Source organism: Oryctolagus cuniculus, chromosome 7 (genome assembly GCF_964237555.1).
Source record: "Oryctolagus cuniculus chromosome 7, mOryCun1.1, whole genome shotgun sequence".
Taxonomy (NCBI): Eukaryota; Metazoa; Chordata; class Mammalia; order Lagomorpha; family Leporidae; genus Oryctolagus; species Oryctolagus cuniculus.
The window spans coordinates 16987174-17009740 of NC_091438.1; the positions used below are offsets into that span (position 1 = coordinate 16987174).

At 60.2% G+C, this 22567-nt stretch overlaps 1 protein-coding gene across 2 annotated transcripts in view; it reads right to left on the minus strand.

Annotated features, from left to right (window-relative positions):
• LOC103347373 (uncharacterized) overlaps positions 1–22567 on the minus strand; it is a 55787-nt gene that overhangs the window by 2743 nt on the left and 30477 nt on the right. For both annotated transcript variants that reach the window (XR_011390297.1, XM_070077265.1), the window contains exons 3-5: positions 10823–10925; positions 3403–3492; positions 704–802 (exon numbers count right to left, since the gene is read on the minus strand). Coding sequence is in view for 1 of the 2 variants with exons in the window: in XM_070077265.1 (XP_069933366.1) it covers positions 704–802; positions 3403–3492; positions 10823–10925 (292 nt within the window). In the remaining variant the exon portion in view is untranslated. The remainder of the gene's footprint in view (positions 1–703; positions 803–3402; positions 3493–10822; positions 10926–22567) is intronic.

Consider the following 22567-nt stretch of genomic DNA (forward strand, 5'->3'; position numbering starts at 1 on the left):
ACAGGACCTTTCAGTGGCTACGCCTCCTCGTGCCCCACTTCTCATCTGGACAGAGCCCCCGCACCCACCCCCAGCTCTGGGGTCAGAGTTTAGTGAGCTGGTCCTGCCCAGGACGGCTAGAGACACCGGTCCCTGCCCAGCTCTGGCACTGCAGCACCTGGACGGGCACACCATCAGCAGCTTGATGCTGACTCTACTGATTCGGGGCCCCTGGGGCCTGGAGGATCACAGTCGGGGCAGACGGGCGGCCACTTGGCAGCTGGGTGGCTGGACAAGTGACCTTCCCTCCTGAGCCTCTGCCCCGGCCTCCACCTGGTAGGGGTACGCAGGCCAGTGCCTGGCCACCAGCACAGTGGCCATACAACCAGGCACTGCTGGCACAGGGGCCTCCTGGTGAGGCAGTGGGCTGGGCCCGCCAAGGGGAGCAGCACAGGGGCTTCCCTGCTCCTGGCCTCACAGTTCCCGGGCCTGCTTCCTGGAGGCGCACCCTGGCCCCTGCCCCGGCAGCAGGCCCAGCCCCTCCCTCCACTGCTCTCCTGGTTGGTGGGAGATTCTGGGCTGGGAGTTTGGGCGCCCTTCCCCTTCCAGGCTCACAAGGCCCCTTGGAGAGTGGGGCCCAGAACCCAGGCAGGGGGAGGATGGGGGAGGGAGGACGAGGGGGCAGACCCCCCACTGTGGTCTCCCACAGGCCCCAGGGCCTCACCCTGCTGTTCTTGAATGCCAGGAACTCAAAGACACTGTGGATGATGGAGACGATGATGGTGAGCGCCAGCAGGTAGGCATTGGTTTCCAGGAGGGCCACCTGTGGGGGGGTACTCATGAGTGCAGTCCTGCCCCCAGCCAGAAGACTTCTCTCATGCCCCAAGACCCCCTGTAGGACCTGCTGACCACCCTCCAGGGCTGGGAGCTAGAGACACACAGATGGGGAGATGGCAAGGGGCAGGAGGCCACGACTAGGGGAGACAGGCTGGTGGGGAGGGGGGCAGCTGCCGTGAGGAACGGGGACCCACAGCAACCACAGCTGTGGGCAGCACAGACGTCACAGGCACCGGGAGGAGGGATTTCTAAGAGAGCAGAGTCAGGGGTCAGAGCCCGAAGTCGGGGGCACAGGGCTGGGCCAGGCCAGCTGCAGAGGTCTTGGCCATGCAAGCAGAAAAGCTCTGAAGAGGCCATCAGAACCCAGGGACAGGACCCAGCTGGGGGGGAGCCCGGAGGTTGGGAGCCTGGGCAGGGTGCGCAGGGTGGCGGGTCCCATGCTCGCCGCCCAGCTCCGTTCACAGCGCCCACCTTCACCGAGTCCTGCTGCTCCTCTCAGGGCTCCTAGAGCTCATCACTCAGGAAGTTCCAGGGTGACCTGGTGCTCTGGGCAGCATAGAGCAGACAGAATGACGCCTGCCTCTGCATCACACACAAAAAGCCAGGGACCTTGGCCAGTGCACAGGGAACGTTTGGGACAATCTCAACACATAAAAGGTGCCCAACAAGTCAGGAGCTTCATCCAGGTCTCCCACATGGGTGGCACAGGCCCCAACACTGGGGCCATCTTCTGCTGCTTTTTCCCAGGCACATTAGCAGGGAGCTGGATTGAAAATGGAGCAGCCGGGACATGGACCCGTGCCCATAGGGTGGCTTTACTTGCTATGTCACAATGCCAGCCCCAAACAACAATTACTAACCACCCAGAAAGTATGGAGTTGGGCAAAAAAGAATACTTCATAAGGGCTTGCATTGTGGTGTAGCCGGTTCGGTTGCCATGGGTAATGCCAATATCCCTTATCAGAGCACCAGTTCTAATCCCGGCTGCTCCACTTCTATTCCTGCTCCCTGTTAATGTGCCTGGGAAAGCAGCGGAAGATGTCCCCAAATTCTGGGCCCTGGCACCCATGTGGGAGACCCAAATGGAGTTCCAGGATCCTAGTTTTGGTCTAGCCCAGCCCCAGCCACTGTGGCCACATGGTGAGTGAACCAGAGGATGGAAGATTCTCTCTCTCTCACTCTTTCAAATAAACAAAACAGATCTATAAACAATTAGAAACAACAACTTGTGTTTACTGTGTATCTTAGATGTGAATGGTAGGCACACTCCAAAGCATTCAAATGCTGAGTGCTATTCTAATAAAAATTGCATTCCTGTATGGAGAACTATCCTTCCACAGCAGAAAGTCAGTGAGAACGTTTGAAACTGAAAAACTAAGAAATCACAGCTCCGACTTGTGGAGGGGAGTGTGGACAGGACGCAGTGGGAGAAACAGCTAAATGCAGCTGAGGACAGCCGCCAAGGGGAGTGTGAAGGGGTGGGGTGGACGGGAGACAGGGCTCCGCTGTCTGACACAGCAGCTTCACGTGAAACCACATACGCACGAGAGACCGTAAGAATACATGTTGGGGCCAGTGCTGTGGCACAGAGAGTCAAGCCACCACCCGTGATACTGGTATCCCATGTGGGCGCTGGTTCAAGTCCCTGCGGAGCTGCTCGGCCTCTCACCACGGGGCCTGGTGTCCCCTCACGGCCCCACCTTCCATCTCCACCCTGACCCCGGCCTGAAGCTTGCAAGCAGATGAGGCCCTGGCACCCAGGAGCAGCTCTCATGGCCAGGGTGACAGCCCTGGGCCCTGGGGGCTTGGCTTGAGGCTTCGAGAGAGGCCGTGTGCACCCCTGCTTCAGCCCGCAGAGCCCGAGCAAGAACCCCTCCCATCCCAGGAGGCCTGCTGGACAGAGAGGAGGGCACAGCACAGGTGCAACACTTACTGATCCTGCACCCAGTCCCCTACTGGGCAGTGCTGGGGATACAGAAGTGACCAAGACAGTCCCAGCCTTACCCTCACAGGACTCAGCCCCATGGGGGGAAAGACCTGACCCACACAGTAAGGACCGAGAAGGGGCAGGGCTGGGATGGGGAAGCCCAGCAGGGTCTGAGAACCAAAAGAGGGCTTCCTGGAGGAGGCAGCATTTGTACCTGGGGCTGCCAGAGGCCAGAGTCAGAGCCTGAGCTGTGTTACCTGAGGCAGTCGCTCTACCTCTCTGCACCTCACCTTCCTGGTCTGTCAGATGGGGTTGCCGGGAGGTTTCCATGAGTCCTCCTAGCCAGCGTCGTGCACTTAGTAGGTACTCAATGCACATTAGCTAAAATTATTTTGAAACTGGGCTGCCGGACAAACTGGTGACACTCAGATAAACCCGAGGACAATCACTAATCCCTCGCTGGTTTAAAGCCCAGGACTGCACACCTTGGGGCAGCTGGAAGAATCCCGGGGCAGGCCTCATCCCCACGGCCTTCCTTCTGACGGGGAGGGCAAAGCACAGAGACCCCGGGACACAGCGCAGCAGCAGGGCTGTGGACAGGGCCGCGAGAGCACCGGGAGCAGGCCCTGTGGTGTGCGCCCAGCCCCGGGCTGCCCTACCTGCAGGATGTCCAGCTCTGTGAAGTGCTCATAGCAGCCGTCAGAGTTCTCGCCGCTTATCCAGTTGCTGTACACGAGGTCATGCTGCTCCTAGAAGAAAGCCGAGGTGGTGTTGAAGTCTGTAAAGTGCTCATGCTCTGAGATGTACACGTGCAGGTTCTGGGGGTGGGAGCGGGGGGCAGAGCTCAGGGCCGTTCTTCAGAGCCTCAGCACATGCACGGATAAAGAGCGGAGGAAGAGCCGGGCAGCGTTGGTCCCTCATGAACCAGCATGTGTGGGGACAGGGAGTCGTGGAGAAAAGAGTAACTTCTCCTCCCCACCCCTGTGTCTGCCCTGGCCGAGCCTGGCAGCCTGCAGTGCGCAGCAGCTGAGGACCCAGCAGCCTGCCCTCCGAGCTGAGCGTGGACAGCAGCAGGAGCCCCGGAATGCTGGCCCCCTTCTGGGCTGCACGCCTCAGGGCAAAGCAGGCACCAGCTGCCCATTCAGGACACAGGGAGTGGGAGCCCAGCCCCTCCTGCCCCCACGGCCCACGGAGCAGGGAAGCGGGGCAGTGGTCACCCTGCTGACAGAACCCAAAGCCGCACATCTGGCAGAAGCCCACCCTGGGGCCAGCGCTGGTCAGGGAAGCTCCGGCTCTGCCCGTGCCCACCACGTCTCCCCAGCTCCCTTCCCACAGCCCTGAGAGCAAGTGCTAAAGGCCTTCGCTGTCAACTTCCCAAAAGCATCAGCTCCACCCAATGGATGCTGCCTGATGACCCCATGCCCCAACTGTTCAGAGCCCATGGTGACCAGGAACCCCTCCATCCCGTCCACCTGCCCCACACTCCGCCCACCTGTCACCTTCCGCCCCTGCATCCAGCAGTTACCATTAAAGTGTCTTTGGGGAATAGGTTGTGGCTGGCGATGCACGGGGCTCCTCCAGGGCCTGCCTGGTCCTGAGGGGCCGGCCCTGGGCAGAACCAGCTGCTGATGGCCCAGATGATGAAGATCCTAGGAGGGAAGCACTGGGGCAGTGAGTCCAGGCCTTCTCCTTCCTCCTGCCCCACCACTGCGGAGGGAAGCGCACAGGTGCGGAGCTGACAAGAGGCCCCGAATCCCGCAGGGAGAGACTGGGGTGGGGCGCCTGGCACCACCCTGGTCTCCAGGCAGAGCCCCCAGCCGAGTCCTGCTGGTGACAACCAGGCCATAATGGCTTCGGCCACCAAACCCTCTGACATGGGCAACTGAAGGTGTCAGTGCCCTGGGGTCCCCGGTGAGAGGCTCCCGAGAATCTGGAATCCTAGCAGTCAGCGGCACAGAACCTCGGGAGACACCACCAGGGAGCTTCCGATCGCCTGGAAACCAGACAAGCAGAGAGTACTAATGGGCTAGCCTCAGGGTCAATGGCCTGGGTTATTCAAACCAACTCTCCCTTTGGAAGGAACTGGAAAAGTCTGATAAATATTATTAACATATTAAGAATACAGTGGGGTTGGCATTGTAGCGCAGTGGGTTAAGCTGCCACCTGCGAAACGAGCATCCCCATGTGACCACCAGTTAGAGTTCTGACTGCTCTGTTTTCCACACTGTTCCCTGCTAATGCACCTGGGAAGGCAGCAGAAGATAGCCCAAGTGCTTGGACACCTGCTACCCATATGGGAGACCCGGATGCAATTCCAGGCTCCTGGCTTCAGCCTGGCCATTTGGGAAGTGAACCAGTGATGGAAGATGTCTGTCTTTCCTTCTCCTTCTGTAAAATGTTACAAAAGAGAGCAAGGGAGGAAGGGAGGGAGGGAGGGAAGGGGGCAAGGAGGGAAGGAGGGAAGGAGGGAAGGAGGGAAGGAGGGAGGGAGGGAGGAAAAGAACGCTGGGGCAGTGTCTGGCCAAGGGTTAAGTTGCCACTTGGATTCCCACAGCAGAGTGCCTGACCCAAGTCCTGCTGTTCTACTTCCCATCCAGCCCTCTGCTCTGTGCACTGTGGGAGGCAGCAGACGACAGCTCAGGTACTTGGGCCCCTGCCACCCACGTGGGAGATCCAGACTGAGTTCTAGGCTCTTGGCTTTGGCCTAGCCCAGCCCTGGCTGTTGTGGGCATCTGGGGAGTGAGCCAGCAGATGGGAGGGCTCTTTCCATCTGTCTTTCTGTGGGCTTCAAACAAAAATGAAAATAAGTCAGGGGCCAGCACTGTGGCACAGTAGGTTAATCCTCCGCCTGCGGCGCTGGCATCCCATATGGGCACCAGTTCTCGTCCCGGCTGCTCCTCTTCCAATCCAGCTCTGCTGTGGCCTAGAAAAGCAGTGGAAGGTGGCCCAAGTATTTGGGCCTCTGCACCCACAAGGGAGACCGCGAAGAAGCTCCTGGCTCCTGGGTTTGGATTGGCGTAGCTCTGGCCATTGCAGCTATCTGCAACAGAAGACCTTTCTCTCTGTCTCTCCCTCTCACTGTCTGTAACTCTACCTCTCAAAAAAATAAATAAAATCTTTAAAAAAAATCAATAAAAGTTTGAATATATATATATATGTATATATTTGTGAAGAAGACACAGGGTAGGTGCCAACACAGTGATTAAGACCCTGCTTAGGATGCCCACATTCCACATCAGAGTGCCTTAACTCAAGACCCTGCTCTGTCCCTCACCCCAGCAGTTGGGTCCCTGCTACTCATGTGGGAGACCAGGTTGAGTTCCCTGTTCCTGGCTTCAGCCTGGCCCAGCCTCAGCTACTGGAAAACACTGGATGGGAGATTTCTGCCTATATTAAGAAACAGAGGCTGGCCTGTGGCATAGCGGGTAAAGCCGCCGCCTGCAGTGCCAACATCCCATGTAGGTGCCAGTTCAAGACCTGGCTGCTCCACTTCCCATCCAGCTCTCTGCTATGGCCTGGGAAAGCAGTAGAAGACGGCCCAAGTCCTTGGGACCCTGCACCCACATGGGAGACCTGGAAGAAGCTCCTAGCTCCTGGCTTCAGATAGGCTGAGCTCTGCCCCTTGCAGCCAATTGGGGAGTGAATCAGCTGATGGGAGACAGCTCTCTGTGCCTCTGCCTCTTTATAACTCCATCTTTCCAATAAATAAATACATCTTTTAAAAAAGGAAAGTTATACTATGAATATGTCAATAAATCTCATATTTATGATTATTATATGATACAGTAAGACTGTTCTCATAGATGTTCTTGTAGATAATTATTTTTAAAGATTTATTTATTTGATAGCCAGGGTTACGGAGAGAGGCAGAGAGAGTGAGAGTGAGAGTGAGAGAGAGAGAGAGAGAGAGCAATTGATCTTCCATCTGCTGGTTCACTCCCCAAATGGCTCCAACTACTGGGGCTGGGCCAGGATGAAGCCAGGAACCTCAAAACCCATCCGGGTCTCCCAGGTCGTGGCAGGGACTCCAGCACTTGGGCCAACTTCGGCTGCTTTCTCGGGCGTATCGGCAGGGAGCTGGATGGAAAGCAGAGTAGCCGGGACCTGAATTGACATCCACACGGGACGCCAGCATCACTGGCCGCGGCTTGACCTGTTGCGCTGCCTCCTCTGGCAAATAATTCTGATACAATGTACATGTATGTGAGCAAAAGCAGTGACAGTGCTCAGGAATGCAGATTATCAGGCCAACACTGAAGGGGAGATGGGGAGAACTGAGGAGGAAAAGGAGCGCTGTGAGGCGCACCTGCCTCATGCCCATGGGAGGGCACTAGGGACCCACACTTTGGACGCTGGTAACTCCAGGGCTCCACGCCCAGGGGAGGTGGGACACCAGGCCACCCTGAACCCTGCACCGAGGAGCCGCACAGCAGGCCTGCATGAGGAGTCACATAGTCAGCTCCTGCCTACACCCTGGAGGAAGGAGACCCTGGGGGCGGGTAATGCCCTCAAGCAGCCAGCAGAGGCAGAGCGAGTCTGCGCATTCCAGGTTTCAGTAACTTCCCCCGCCTAAGAACCAACATGCAGGCAGGTGCAGGCCAGCCACACAAGGAAACAAGATGCCATGGACGAGACGCCGCAGGTACCAGGGTCCAGAGGCAGAACGAGACATGGACACAGAAGTTTCAGACAGAGTCCTCCAAAGTGCTCAAGGTCTGCGTCTGGCGAGCGTCAGAAGGACCCACTCTCCAGATAACATGACAGAAAGAGGGGACACGGAAACAATGGACAGCATCTGAACCACAGCAGTGACAGAACCACCTCCTCAGCTCACGAAATCCCACCACCAGCAGCCCAAAGCCTCCGATGGCAGCTGGCGCAGGAGCATGGCTGGGGCACTCTGCGAAGGGAGACGTGGGGTGGGAGCCCGCCTCTGCGTGGAGTGTGAGCCTGCCTCTGGGTGGAGGGAGGCATGAGTGTGGATGCAGAGGGAGGCGCGGGTGTGGACGTGGAGGAAGACATGGGGCGTGGACATGGAGGAAGGCATGGGGTGTGGACATGGAGGGAGGTGGGGGGTGTGGACGTGGAGGAAGGTGGGGGGTGTGGACATGGAGGGAGGTGCAGGGTGTGGACGTGGAGGAATGCATGGGGTGTGGACATGGAGGAAGGTGGGGGGTGTGGACGTGAAGGGAGGCTGTACTGAACACCACTGATATGTCCTCTGGCAGGAACACACAGGGGCGGCAGCTGAGCCAGGCCACCCGGCCCGATGAGCCCCGGCTCACTTGGCCACCCCCAGGGTCAATACCTAAGAATAAAGCTGAGCACACGGCAGCTAGCACCTACTATGTGCTGATCATTATGTGGCTTTCGATAAAAAGGATTTGTTTATTTGAAAAGCAGACTGATAGAGAGGGAGGAAGAGAGATCTTCCATCTGCTGCTTCACTCCCCAGCTGGCCCCAATGGCCAGGGCTGATCCAGGCCAAAGCCAGGAGCCAGGAGCTCCATCTGGGTCTTCCACATGGAGAGTATTTGGGTCATCATCTACTGCCTTCCCAGGAGCATTAGCAGGGAGCTGGATGGGAAGTGGAGCAGCCGGGACTGGAACGGGCACTGGACAGGGAATGCGGGCACTGCGAGTGGCAGCTTAACCTGCTTTGCCTCGTCACCGGCCCCCCTAGTGGTTGACATAGTTTCACAGAGCATCTCAGCTAAGCTCCGTCGCACTCTAAGAGGTAGGTCGTAGTCAGTGTCAACATCAGGGGTCCCTGAGACCACGCTGGGATTCAGAGCACCCAGAGGACTGCCAGGACTCAGCACAGTCACGTGTGCGGCTGTGGCTTGTACCCCGGGCAGGGCACGGGAAGAGTAGAGTCAGGGGTGGGCGCCTGTACCCGGGGCAGGGCACAGAAAGAGCAGAGTCAGGGGCAGGTGCCTGTACCCCGGGCAGGGCATGGAAAGAGCAGAGTCAGGGGTGGGCACCTGGCCCCGTGGTTGAGATGCCTCTTAGGACAGCTGCATCCATCCCGTCCCTTAGCAGAGCACTTGGCTCGAGTCCCGGCTCCACTTCCAAATCCAGCTTCCCACCACTGTGCCTCCTGGGAATCAGCAGGCGAGGCCTCAAGCCCTTGGGCCCCTGCCGCCCACATGGGTGACCCAGACTGGGTTCCAGGCTCCTGGCTTTGGCCTGGGCAGCCCTGGCTGTTGGGGTATTTCGGATGTGAACCAGCAGATAGAAGAGCTCTGTTTTGTCTCTTTTAAATAAATTTAAAAAATTTTAAATAGAATTAAAGACAAATTTGGCTGGGTGTCTGGCCTAGCAGTTAAGACACTGGGATGCCTGCACCTCCTAGTAAAGTTCCAGCTTCCTCCTCCTGTGCACCCTGGAAGTCAGCAGATGATGGCTCCCGGCCCCACACTGGACACTCGGTGGAGATCTCTGCTCCTGCCCAGCCTGCTGCAGGCCTTTGTGGAATGGACTGGCAGAGGGGAGCTCTCTGTCTTTCTGCCTTTCAAATTCATGCAGCTTAAGCTGCCTCTGTGCCACTGCATCCCCTATGGGAATGCTGGGTTGAGTCCCAGCTGCTCCACATCTGATCCAGCTCCCTGCTGATACACCTGGGAAGGCAGTGGAAGATGGCCCATGTCCTTGGGCCCCTGCCACCCACGTGGAAGACCAGGATGAAGTTCCTGGTGTCTGGCACCTGGCTTTGTCCTGGCCCAGATGTGGCTGTTGTAACCATTTGGGGGATGAACCAGCAGACAAAAGATCTCACTCTTCCCCTCTCTCTGTCACTCTGCCCTCCAGATTAGAAAGGCAGAGTGACTGAGAGGCAGAGAGAGAGAGAGAGGTCTTCTATCCACTGTTTCACTCCCCAAATGGCCACAATGGCTGGAGCTGAGCCAAGTCGAAGGCAGGAGCCAGGGGCTTCTTCTGGGTCTCCCACAGGGGTACAGGGGCCCAAGAACTTGGGCCAACTCTCACTGCTTTCCCAGGCCATAGCAGAGAACTGGGTCGGAAGTGGAGCAGTTGGGACTAGAACTGGCACCCATATGGGATGCTGGCACTGCAGGTGGTGGCTCTAACCCACCATGCCACAGAGCCAGCTTTTTTTTTAAGTAACTTAAAAAAAATTAAAAAACCTCTGCTTGGGTCCAGCGCCATGGCTCACTTGGTTAATCCTTCGCCTGTGGTGCAGCACCCATAAGGGCACTGGGTTCTAGTCCCAGTTGGGGCACCGGGTTCTAGTCCCGGTTGCTCCTCTTCTAGTCTAGCTCTCTGCTGTGGCCCGGGGAGGCAGTGGAGGACGGCCCAAGTGCTTGGGCCCTGCACTGGCATGGGAGACCGGAAGGAAGCACCTGGCTCCTAGCTTTGGATTGGCACAGCACACCGGCCATAGCGGCCAGGTTGTGGGTGAACCAACGGAAGGAAGTCCTTTCTCTCTGTCTCTCTAACTCTATCTGTCAAAAAAACAAAACAAACAAACAAAAAAGCCTTTGCTGCTAAAGTCCCTCACACAGATGGTGCAGGGTTGGCACAAGCCTACCCATACACTTCACACCACCTCTGAGCGACCCTAAGCACCTAATGCTACGGACCTGCTGGGTGATGTCGGTCCACGGTTTTGTTTAGGGAACACTGGCACGGAAAAAAGTGCACCTGCTCAGTAAGATGTCATTTTTTTCCCCAAAAACATTTTCAATCCGCAGATACGGAGAAAGGGCATACTGAACAGTGAGAGCAGGCTCCCCACGCCCTCTGCTCACCTACCTTGGGGAGACTTCTGTCTGAGCCCTTGGGAAGGAGTGGAGCCAGAGAGGCCAGGGGAGCTGTCCCACGCCCTCCGGGTGCTCCCTCCCCAGCCCTCATCATCAGAAGCTATTTGTGTGGTTCTACCACCGGCCCAGGCATCTGGCACAAACGGCCCCCACCCTGCGGGCCCACACACGGCCCTCCCCATGCATCCACCAGCGTGTGACTCTGCGAGCTCCACATCGACCTGCTGACCACAGGCCCCCAGGTCTTTAGCTGTGGGACAGAGCCTCCTCCCCTGCGCCGCTGGCCACTGGCCCTCACCTTTCTGCACCTGGTCGCACAGCAGGCAGAGCTGCTCGCCGCCCGTGCACTGCCCGCTCTCCTTGTTGATCCAGCAGATCTGCAGCTCCGATGTTTGTGGACTCTGGCAGGGGGTGAGGGGCAGAGAATCCCACCTTGAAATCCTTCCCAGGCTCCCAGCTGGTGCCTGCCCAGGGCTGGGAGTGGCGGGATGGGGAGCAGGCAAGGCAGCCCACCTGTGCTAGGAAGGCAGCGGAAGCTGGCCCAAGTGCCTGGGCCCCTGCACCCACGCCGGAGATCCGGATGGAGTTCTGGACTCCTGGCATTGGCCTGGCCCAGGCCTGGCTGTTGTGGCCATTGAGGAAGTGAACCAGCAGGTGTGTGTGTGTATGTGTGTCTCTCCCTCTCTTAACTCTGCATCTCAAATAAATATAAATAGAGACCCCCAGATCTCAGGGAGAGTAGGTGCGGTCAGGGATCGAGGTCAGGGTTCACGGACCTTGTACAGCCTCCCTCGGTGTAAAAGTCCAGACCTGCAGGAGGTCACGAGGGTTGGGTAGACCTGACGCCAGGCCCTGGCTCAGCAGTGATCATGTGCCCGGGCCTGGCCAATTAGAGCACTGCCTCCCTGTACCCGTAGCTGACTGGCCAGAGAGGAGCAGCTGACCCCAAGCAGGCCAATGAGAGGCAACCCTGAGATTCTGGGCCAGAACACGGGAGGAGAGGCCAGAAAAGGCGCTGGGTGGGGAGGGTTGCTGGCAGGCCTGGGCCGGTGCCGCCCGCCTAGGAGAAAAGCCCGAGGGTCCTACCAGAAGTGACCACGCGAGGGAAGAGCTGCTGAGACATTGGTGTCACCTGCAGCTGGAGCGCGGTGCCCCATCGTGGCTTCTTTGGTTCATGGGACAGAGCTCTGTGCCCACCAAAGCACAACTGTGCCCCCCGAAGCCCACCAGGGACAGAGCCCTCTGCCCCCCTAAACCCACTTGGGACACAGAACCTGCCCGCCAAGGCCGCCTGGGACAGAGCACCCGGGACGGCAAGCACACCTGAGATAGAGATCCCTGCCCCCTTAAGCCCACCTGAGACAGAGCCCTCTGCCCCTGAAGACCACCTGGGACAGAGGCCCCTGCCCCGCCAAGCCATCTGGGATAGACCCCTGCCTTGACAAACCAAATTGTGACAGAGCCCCCTGCCCCCCGAAGCACACCTGGGATACAGCCCCCTGCCCCCCGAAGCACACCTGGGATAGAGGCCCCTGCCCCGCCAAGCCCAACTGGGACAGAGACCCATGCCCCCCGAAGCACACCTGGGACAGAGCCCCCCTGCCAACCGAAAACCACCTGGGACAGAGACCCATGCCCCCCTAAGCCCAACTGGAACAGAGCCTACTGACCCACTAAGCCCACCTGGGACAGAGGCACCTGCATATCGAAGCCCACGTGGAACAAAGCCCCTTGCCCCCATAAGCACACCTGGGAAAGATCCCCATGCATCACTAGCCCACTTGACAGAACCCCTGCCCCCCGAAGCCCATCTGGGACAGAGTCCCCTCCCCACTATGCCCACCTGGGACAGAGCCCTATGCCCCAAGAATCGCACATGGGACAGAGTTCCATGCCCCCCTAAGCCCACGTGGGACAGAGCCTCCAGTCTTACTAAGTCCACATGGGACAGAGCCCCCTGCCTTGCTAAGATGACCTGGGACAGAGCCTCCTGCCCCCTGAAGCTCACTTGGGACAGAGCCCCATGCCCTGCCAAGTCCATTTGGGACAGAATCTCCTGCCCCACTAAGACCACTGGGACAGAGCCCCCAGTACCCTGAAGCCACCTGGGACAGAGCCCCAAGCCCACAGAAGGCCACCTGGGACAGAGCCTCCTGGCCCACAAAGCCCACCTGGGACAGAGTCCCCTGCCCCACCAAGTCATCTGGGACAGAGCCTCCTGCCACCATAAGCCCAGCTGGGACACAGCTCCCTGCCCAGCCAAGCCAACCTGGGACGGACCCCTTGCCCCTCTAAGCACACCTGGGACAGTGCCCTCTACCCCGGAAACCCACCTGGGACAGAGCCACCTGCCCACATATACCCACCTGGGACAGAACCCCCTGCACCGTCAAGACCACCTGGGACAGAGTCCCCTGCTCCATGAAGCCCAGCTGTGACAGAGCCCCCTGCCCTGCTAAGTCCACCTGGGACAGAACCCCCTAACCCCACAAGCCCACCTGGGACAGAGCCTCCTGTCCCCTGAAGCCCACCTGGGACAGAGCAGCAAGCCCCCAAAAACCCACCTGGGAAAGAGCATGCTGCCCCCTGAAGCCCACCAGAGACACAGACCCTGCCCCACTAAGCCCATTTGCGACAGAGACTCCTGTGGCCTGAAGCCCACCTGGGACTGAGCCCCCTGCCCTGACACAACAACCTGAGACAGATGACTGCCCCCCATAGCCCACCTGGGACACAGCCCCCTGCCCCATCAAGACCACCTGGGACAGAGCCCCCAGCCCTGCCAAGACCACTTGGGACAGAGTCTGCTTCCCCACTAAGCCCATTGGGACAGAGCCCCAGCACCCTGAAGCCCACCTGGCACAGAGACCCAAGCCAACAGAAGGCCACCTGTGACAGAGCCTCCTGGCCCATAAAGCCCACTTGGGACAGAGTCCCCTGCCCCACTAAGTCACCTGGGACTGAGCCTCCTGCCACCATAAGCCCACCTGGGACAGCATCCCCTGCCCAGCGAAGCCCACCTAGGCCAGATCCCCCAACCCCCGGAAGCCCACCTGGGACAGAGCCCCCTACGCCACGAAACCAACGTGGGACAAAGCCCCCTGCCCGCCTATACCCACCTGGGACAGAGCCTCCTGGCCCACTAAGCCCTCCTGGGACAGAGCCCCAATCCCACAGAAGGCCACCTGTGACAGAGCCTCCTGGCCCATAAAGCCTCCTTGGGACAGAGACCCTGCCCCACTGAATCACCTGGGACAAAGCCTCCTGCCAACATAAGCCCACCTGGGACAGAGCCCCTACCCAGCAAAGCCCACCTGGGCCAGATCCCTTGCCCCTCTAAGCCCACCTGGGACAGAGCCCCCTGCCCCCCAAGACCAACCTGGGACAGTGCCCCATGCCTGCCTATAGCCACCTGGTACAGAGCCTCCTGGCCCACTAAGCCCTCCTGGGACAGAGCCCCTGCCCTGTGAAGACCACCTAGGACACAGGCCACTGCCTGGCAAGTCACCTGGGACAGAGCCCCCTGTCCCGTGAAGCCTACCAGGGAAAGAGCCCCCTGCCCCCACAAGTCCACATAGTACAGAGCCCCCTGCTAAACTAAGCCCACCTGGGACAGAGCCTTCTGTCCCCTACAGCCCACCTGGGACAGAGCTCACTGCCCCGCTAAGCCCATTGGGACAGAGCCCCCTGCACCCCGAAGCAAACCTGGGACAGAGCCCCAAGCCCACAGAAGGCCACCTATGATAGAGCCTCCTGGCCCATAAAGCCCACCTAGGACTGAGCCCCCTGCCCCGCCAAGTCACCTGGGACAGAGCCCCCTGCCACCATAAGTCCACCTGGGACAGATTGCCTTGCCACCAGAAGCCCACCTGGGACATAGCTCTCTGCCCCGTTAAGCCCACCTGGGACAGACCCCTTGCCCCTCTATGCCCACCTGGGACAGAGCCCCCAGCCCCCGAAGCTTACTGGGACAGAGAAGCCTGCCCCAAAAAACCCACCTGGGAAAGAGCATCCTGCACCCAGAAGCCCACCAGGAACACAGCCCCCTGCCCCACTAAGCCCATTTGGGACAGAGCCTCCTGCACAACTAAGAACACCTGGGCAGAGCCCCCTGTACCCAAAGCCCACCAGGAACAGAGCCCCCTGCCCCACTAAGCCCATTTGGGACAGAGCCTCCTGCCCAACTAAGCACACCTGGGCAGAGTCCCCTGATCCCCGAAGTCCACCTGGGACTGAGCCCCCTGCCCTGCTAAGTCACGTGGGAAAGAACCCCTGACCCTCTATGCCCACCAGTGACAGAGACCCCTGCCACCTGAAGCACATTTGGGAATGAGCCCTCTGCCCCGTGAAGCCCAGCTGTGACAGAGCCCCCTGCCCTGCTAAGTCCACCTGGGACAGAGCCCCCTGACCCCACAAGCCCACCTGGGACAGAGCCCCCTGCCCCCTGAAGCCGACCTGGGACAGAACAGCAAGCTCCCAAAAACCCACCTGGGAAAGAGCATGCTGCCCCCTGAAGCCCACCAGGGACACAGCTCCCTGCCCAGCTAAGCCCATTTGGGACAGAGACACCTGTGGCCTGAAGCCCACCTGGGAATGAGCCCACTGCCCTGCCAAGCCCACTTGGGACAGAGTCTACTGCTCCACGAAGCCCACATGGGACAGAGCCCCCTGCCCCCCGAAGCCCATCTAGGAGAGAACCATTACCTCCAGAAGCCCACCTGGGACAGAGCCCCCTGCCCTGCCAAGCCCACTTGGGACAGAGTTTCCTGTACCACTAAGCCCACATGGGACAGAGCCTTCTGCTCCCCTATGTCCACCTGGAGAAAGCCACCGGCTCCGCCAAGGCCTTCTAGGCCAGAGTCCCTGCCCCGCCAAATACCCCTGGGACAGAGACCCCTGACCCGTGAAGCCCATCTAAGACAGAGCCACTGCTCTGCCAAGCACCCTTGGGACAGAGCCCCTACCCTCCGAAGCCCACCTGGGACAGAGGCCCTACCCAACAAAGTCCACCTGGGCCAGACCACATGCCCCTCTAAGCCCACCTGGGACAGGGCACCCTGCCCCAAAACCAACCTGGGACAGAGCACCCTGCCTGATATACTCACCTGGGACAGAGCCTCCTGCCCAACCAAGCACACCTGGGCAGAGCCCCCTGTCCCCGAAGCCCACCAGGAACACAGCCCCCTTCCATACTAAGCCCATTTGGGACAGATCCTTCTGCTCCCCTATATCCACCTGGAGAAATCCACCGGCCCCGCCAAGGCCACCTGGGCCAGAGTCTGCCCCACCAAGCACCCCCAGGACAGAGTCCCCTGACCTGTGAAGCCCATCTGGGACATAGCCCCTGCCCTGCCAAGCACACTTGGGACAGAGCCCCTGTCCTCCGAAGCCCACCTAGGACAGAGCTCCTTGCCCCATTAAGCCCACTTGGGACAGAGCCCTCTGCTCCCCTATGTCCACCTGTGAGAGAGCAACCTGCCCAGCTAAGGCCACCTGGGCCAGAGTCCCTGCCCCGCCTAGCACCCCCAGGAGAGCCCCTCCTGACCTGCGAAGCCCATCTAGGACAGAGTCCCTGCCCCACCAAGCACCCCTGGGACAGAGCCCCTGCCCTCCGAAGCACACCTAGGACAGTGCCTGCTGGCACCCGAAGCCAACATGGGATACAGCACCCTGGCCCTCTATGCCCACTTGGGACAGAGCACACTGCCCCACTAAGCATACCTGGGAGAGAACACGCTGGCCCCCTATGCCCACTTGGAACAGAGCCTCCTGTCCCCCTAAGTCCACCTGGGACAGAAGCCCCGGCCTGCCTATACCCACCTGGGATAGAGCCTCCTGGCCCACTGAGCCCTCCTGGGACAGAGTCCCTGCCCTGTCAAGACCATCTGGGACACAGGCCCCTGCTCGGCAAGTCACCTGGGACAGAGGCCCCTGCCCCGTTAAGCCCACAGTGTACAGAGCCCCCTACTCTCTGAAGCCCACCTAGGACAGAGCCCCCTGCTAAACTAAGCCCACCTGGGACAGAGCCCTTGCCCCGAAGCTGATCTGGGACAGAGTCACCTGCCCCTCTAAGCCCACCAGGGACAGAGCCCCCTGCTCCACTAAGCCCACTTAAGACAGAGCCCCCTGAAACACTAAGCCAACCTGGGACAGAGACCCCTGCCCCGCTAAGCCTACCTGGGAATGAGCCCTCTACCCTGCCAAGGCCACATGGGACAGAGCCCTCCGCCCTGCTAAGCCCACCTGGGACAGAGCCCCCTGATCCCAAAGCTTACCTGGGACAGAGAAGCCTGCCCCAAAAAACCCACCTGGGAAAGAGCATCCTGTGTCCCAAAGCCCACCAGGAACATAGCCCCCTACCCCACTAAGCCCATTTTGGACAGGGCCTCCTGCACAACTAAGAACACCTGGGCAGAGCCCCCTGTCCTCAAAGCCCACCTGGGAAAGAGCCTGAGGCACTGCCAAGCCCAACTGGGATAGAGCTCCTTGCCCCGCTAAGCCTACCAGAGACTGAGCCACCAGCCACTTGAGGCCCACCTAGGACAGAACCCCCTGTTCCACTAAGACCACGTAAGACAAAACCAGCAGAACCTCTAAGCCCACCTGGTACAGGGTCCCCAGATCCCCAAAGTCCACCTGGGACTGAGCCCTCTGCCCTGCTAAGTCCACGTGGGAAAGAACCCCTGATCCTCTATGCCCACCTGGGAGAGAATCCCCTGCCCCGCCAAGCCCAGTTGGGACAGAGTCTCCTGTCCCACTAAGGCCACATGGGAGAGCCCCCAGCAACCTGAAGCCACCTGGGACAGAGACTCCTGCCCCGCTAAGCCCACCTGGGAATGAGCCCTCTGCCCTGCGAAGCCCAGCTGGGACAGAGCCCCCTACCTGCCTATACCCACCTGGAACAGAGCCCCCTGACCCCACAAGCCCACCTGAGAAAGAGATGGCTGCCCCCCATAGCCCACCTGGGACAGAGCCCCCTGCCCCGCCAAGCCCACTTGGGGCAGAGTGTCCTTCCCCACTAAGAACATTGGGACAGAACCCCCATCACCCTGAAGCCCACCTGGGACAGAGACCCAAGCCCACAGAAGGACACCTGTGACAGAGCCTCCTGGCCCATCAAGCCCACTTGGGACAGAGCCCCCTGACCCACTGAGTCACTTGGGACGAGCCTCTTGACACCATAAGCCTACCTGGGACAGAGCCCCCTGCCCATCGAAGCCTACCAGGGCCAGACCCTTGCCCCTATAAGCACACCTTGGACAGACTCCCCTGCCCCCCAAAACCAACCTGGGACAAAGCCCCCTGAACCCCGAAGCCCACTGGGTACAGAGCCTCCTGCCCCCCTAAGCCCACCGGTTAGAGAGCCCCATGTTCTCCGAAACCCACTTGGGACACAGCCCCCTACCTGCCTATACCCACCTGGACCAGAGCCCTCATCTCCAAAGAGCCCCCTGCCCCCCGAGTGGACCTAAGACAGAGTCCCCTGCCTCACTAAGCCCACCTGGGACAGAGCCCCCTGACCCCACAAGCCCACCTGGGACAGAATCCCCTGCCCAGCCAAGCCCACTTGGGACAGAGTCTCCTGCCCCACTAAGGCCACATGGGACAGCCCCCAGCAACCTGAAGCCCACCTGGGACAGAGCCCCAAGCCCACAGAAAGCCACCTGTGACAGAGCCTCCTGGCCCATAAAGCCCACCTGGGACAGAGCCCCTGCTCCCTTAAGCCCACTGAATACAGCGCCCCCTGGTCCCTGAACCCTCCAGGGACAGAGCTCCATACCCGCCTATAACCACCTGGGACAGAACCCTCATTTCCAATGAGCCCGCCTGGGACAGAGCCCCCTGCCCCACTAAGCCCACTTAGGACACAGCCCCTTGCCCCTGAAGCCCACCTGGGACAGAGTCTCCTGCCCCACTAAGCCCATTGGGACAGAGCCCCCTGCTCCCTGAAGCGAACCTAGGACAGAGCCCCAAGCCCACAGAAGGCCACCTATGATAGAGCCTCCTGGCCCATGAAGTCCACCTGGGACTGAGCCCCCTGCCCTGCCAAGTCACCTGGGACAGAGCCTCCTGCCACCATAAGCACACCTGGGACAGATTGCCTTGCCACCAGAAGCCCACCTGGGACATAGCTCCCTGCCCCATCAAGCCCACCTGGGACAGACCCCTTGCCCCTCTATGCCCATATGGGACAGAGCCCCCTGCCCACTGAAACCCACCAGTGACAGAGCCTCCTGGCCCACTAAGCTCTCCTGGGACAGAGCCCCATGCCCTGTCAAGACCACCTGGGACACAGTCGGCTGCCCAGCAAGTCACCTGGGACAGAGTCCCCTGCCCCCCTAAGCCCAACTAGGACAGAACCCATTCCCCCAGAAGCCCACCTGGGACAGAGTCCCATTGCCCTGCCAAGCCCACTTGGGACAGAGTTTCCTGCCCCACTAAGCCCACATGGCACAGAGCCCCCTGCACCAAGAAGCCCACCTGGGACAGAACCCAAAGCCCACAGAAGGCCACCTGTGACAGAGCCTCCTGGTCCATAAAGCCCACCTGTGACACAGCCCCCTGCTCAACTGAGTCACCTGGGACAGAGACACCTACCCCCCGAGACAACGTGGGACAGAACCTCCTGCCCTAATAGGTACACCAGGGACAGAGCCCCCTGCCCTGCCAAGCCCACCTGCGACAAGCTCACTGCCCCACTTGGGACAGAGCCTTCTGCTCCCCTATGTCCACCTGGGAGAAAGCCACCGGCCCCGCCAAGGCCACCTGGGCCAGAATCCCTGCCCCACCAAGCACCCCCAGGACAGAGTCCCCTGACCCATGAAGCCCATCTGGGACAGAGCCCCTGCCCTGCCAAGCACCCCTGGGACAGGGCCCCTGTCCTCCGAAGCCCACCTAGGACAGAGCTCCCTGCCCCATTAAGCTCACTTAAGACAGAGCCCTCTGCTCCTCTATGTCCACCTGTGAGAGAGCCACCTGCCCAGCTTAGGCCACCTGGGCCAGAGTCCCTGCCCTGCCAAGCACCCCTGGGACAGAGCCCCTGCCCTCCGAAGCACACCTAGGACAGAGCCCCCTGGCCCCCAAAGCCAACATGGGACAGAGCACACTGCCCCACTAAGCATACCTGGGAGAGAACACGCTGGCCCCCTATGCCCACTTGGAACAGAGCCTCCTCTCCCCTTAAGTCCACCTGGGACAGAACCCCCTGCCTGCCTATACCCACCTGGGACAGAGCCTTCTGGCCCACTGAGCCCTCCTGGGACAGAGCCCCTGCCCTGTCAAGACCATCTGGGACACAGGCCCCTGCTCGGCAAGTCACCTGGGACAGAGGCCCCTGCCCCGTTAAGCCCACAGTGTACAGAGCCCCCTACTCTCTGAAGCCCACCTAGGACAGAGCCCCCTGCTAAACTAAGCCCACCTGGGACAGAGCCCTTGCCCCGAAGCTGATCTGGGACAGAGTCACCTGCCCCTCTAAGTCCACCAGGGACAGAGCCCCCTGCTCCACTAAGCCCACTTAAGACAGAGCCCCCTGAAACACTAAGCCAACCTGGGACAGAGACCCCTGCCCCGCTAAGCCTACCTGGGAGTGAGCCCTCTGCCCTGCCAAGCCCACATGGGACAGAGCCCTCTGCTCTGCTAAGCTCACCTGGGACAGAGCCCCTGCACCAAAGCTCACTTGGGACAGAGAAGCCTGCCCCAAAAAACCCACCTGGGAAAGAGCATCCTGTGTCCCAAAGCCCACCAGGAATACAGCCCCCTGCCCCACTAAGCCCATTTGGGACAGGGCCTCCAGCCCAACTAAGCACACCTGGGCAGAGCCCCCTGTCCTCAAAGCCCACCTGGGACAGAGCCCCCTGCCCCACTAAGCCCATTTCGGACAGAGCCTCCTGCCCAATTAAGCACACCTGGGCAGAGCCCCCTGCCCCCGAAGCCTAATTGTAAAAGAGCCCGGGGCACTGCCAAGCCCAACTGGGATAAAACTCCTTGCCCCGCTAAGCCCACCAGAGACTGAGCCACCTGCCACTTGAGGCCCACCTAGGACAGAACCCCCTGTTCCACTAAGACCACGTAAGACAGAACCAGCAGAACCTCTAAGACCACCTGGTACAGAGTCCCCAGATCCCCAAAGCCTACCTGGGACTGAGCCCCCTGCCCTGCTAAGTCCACGTGGGAAAGAACCTCTGATCCTCTATGCCCACCTGGGAGAGAATCCCCTGCCCCGCCAAGCCCAGTTGGGACAGAGTCTCCTGCCCCACTAAGGCCACATGGGAGAGCCCCCAGCAACCTGAAGCCACCTGGGACAGAGACTCCTGCCCCGCTAAGCCCACCTGGGAATGAACCCTCTGCCCCGCCAAGCCAACCTGGGACAGAGCCCCCTGCCCCGCTAAGCCGACCTGGGAAAGAGACCCCTGCTCCCGAAGCCCACTTAGGACAGAGCCTCCTGCTCCCTGAAGCCCACCTGGGACAGAGCAGCCTGCCCCCAAAAACCCACCTGGGAAAGAGCATCCTGCCCCCCGAAGCCCACCAGGGACACAGCCCCCCGCCCCACTAAGTCCATTTGGGACAGAGACACCTGTGGCCTGAAGCCCACCTGGAACTGTTCCCCTTGCCCTGCCAAGTTAACCTGAGAAAGAGACGCCTGCCCCCAAAGCCCACCTGGGAAAGAGCCTAGGGCACTGCCAAGCTCACCTGGGATAGAGTCCCTTTCCCCGCTAAGCCTACCTGAGACTGAGCCACCTGCCACCCGAAGCCCACCTAGGACAGAGCCCTCTGTCCCCCGAAGCCCACCTTGGACAGAACCCCCTGCTCCACTAAGCCCATGTAAGACAGAGCCCCCTGCACCTCTAAGCCCACCTGGGACAGAGACCTCTGAACCCAGAAGTCCACCTGAGACTGAGCCACCTGCCACTTGAAGCCCACCTAGGACAGAGCAATGTCCCCCGAAACCCACCTGGTACAGAATCCCCTGTTCTCTGAAGCCCACTAGGACACAGCCCCATGACCCCCAAAGCCAAGCTGGAATAGAGCCCCCTGCCCCACTATGCCCACTTGGGACAGAGCCTCCTGCCCCCCTATGCCCACCTGGGATACAGCCTCCCTGCCCAGCCAAGCCCACCAGGGACATAGTCCCCTGCCATCATAAGCCCACCTGGGACTGAGCCCCTTGCCTCCCGAAGCCCACCTGGGACAAAACACCCTGCCACCTGAATCAACCTGGGAAATAGTCCCCTGCCGCCTGAAGCCAACTTGGACACAAACACTTACCCCACTAAGCCCACCATGGACAGATCCCACTGCCCCCCCCTAGCCCAACTAGGACAGAGCCCCTTGCTGCCCGAAGCCCACCACGGAAAGATCCTCTGCACCCTGAAAACCACCTGGGAAAGAGCCCTCGGTCCCCATAAGCCCACCTAGGACAGAGCTCCCTGCCCCGCTAGCCGACCTGGGAAAGAGACCCCTGCCCCCCGAAGCCCACCTAGGACAGAGCCTCCTGCTCCTCGAAGCCCACCTGGAACAGAGCCCTCTGCCCCAAGAAGTTCACCTAGGACAGAGCCCCTGTCGCCTCACCCACTTGTGAAAGAGCCCCCTGCCTCCCTAAGTCAACCTTGGACAGATCCCCGTACCCCGAATACCACCGGGTAAAGTCCCTGCTACACGAACCCACCTGGGACAGAGCCCCCTACCACCTGGGACAGAGCCATCTGCTCCAATGAGCCTGACTGGGACAGAGCACCCTGCCCACGAAGCCCACCTGGGACAGAGACCCTTGCCCCACTAAAACCACCTAGGATGGAGCCCCGTGCCCCCTGAAGCCCACCTGGGACAGAGACCCCTGCCCCGCCAAGCCCACTTGGGACAGAGCCTCCTGCCCCCCTAAGCCCACCTGGGACAGAGACCCTTGCCCCACTAAGACCACCTAGGATGGAGCCCTGTGCCCCCTGAAGCCCACCTGGGACACAGCCCCTTGCCGCCCGAAACCACCTGGGACAGAACACCCTGCCGCCTGAATCAACCTGGGACACAGTCCCCTGCCCCCTGAAGC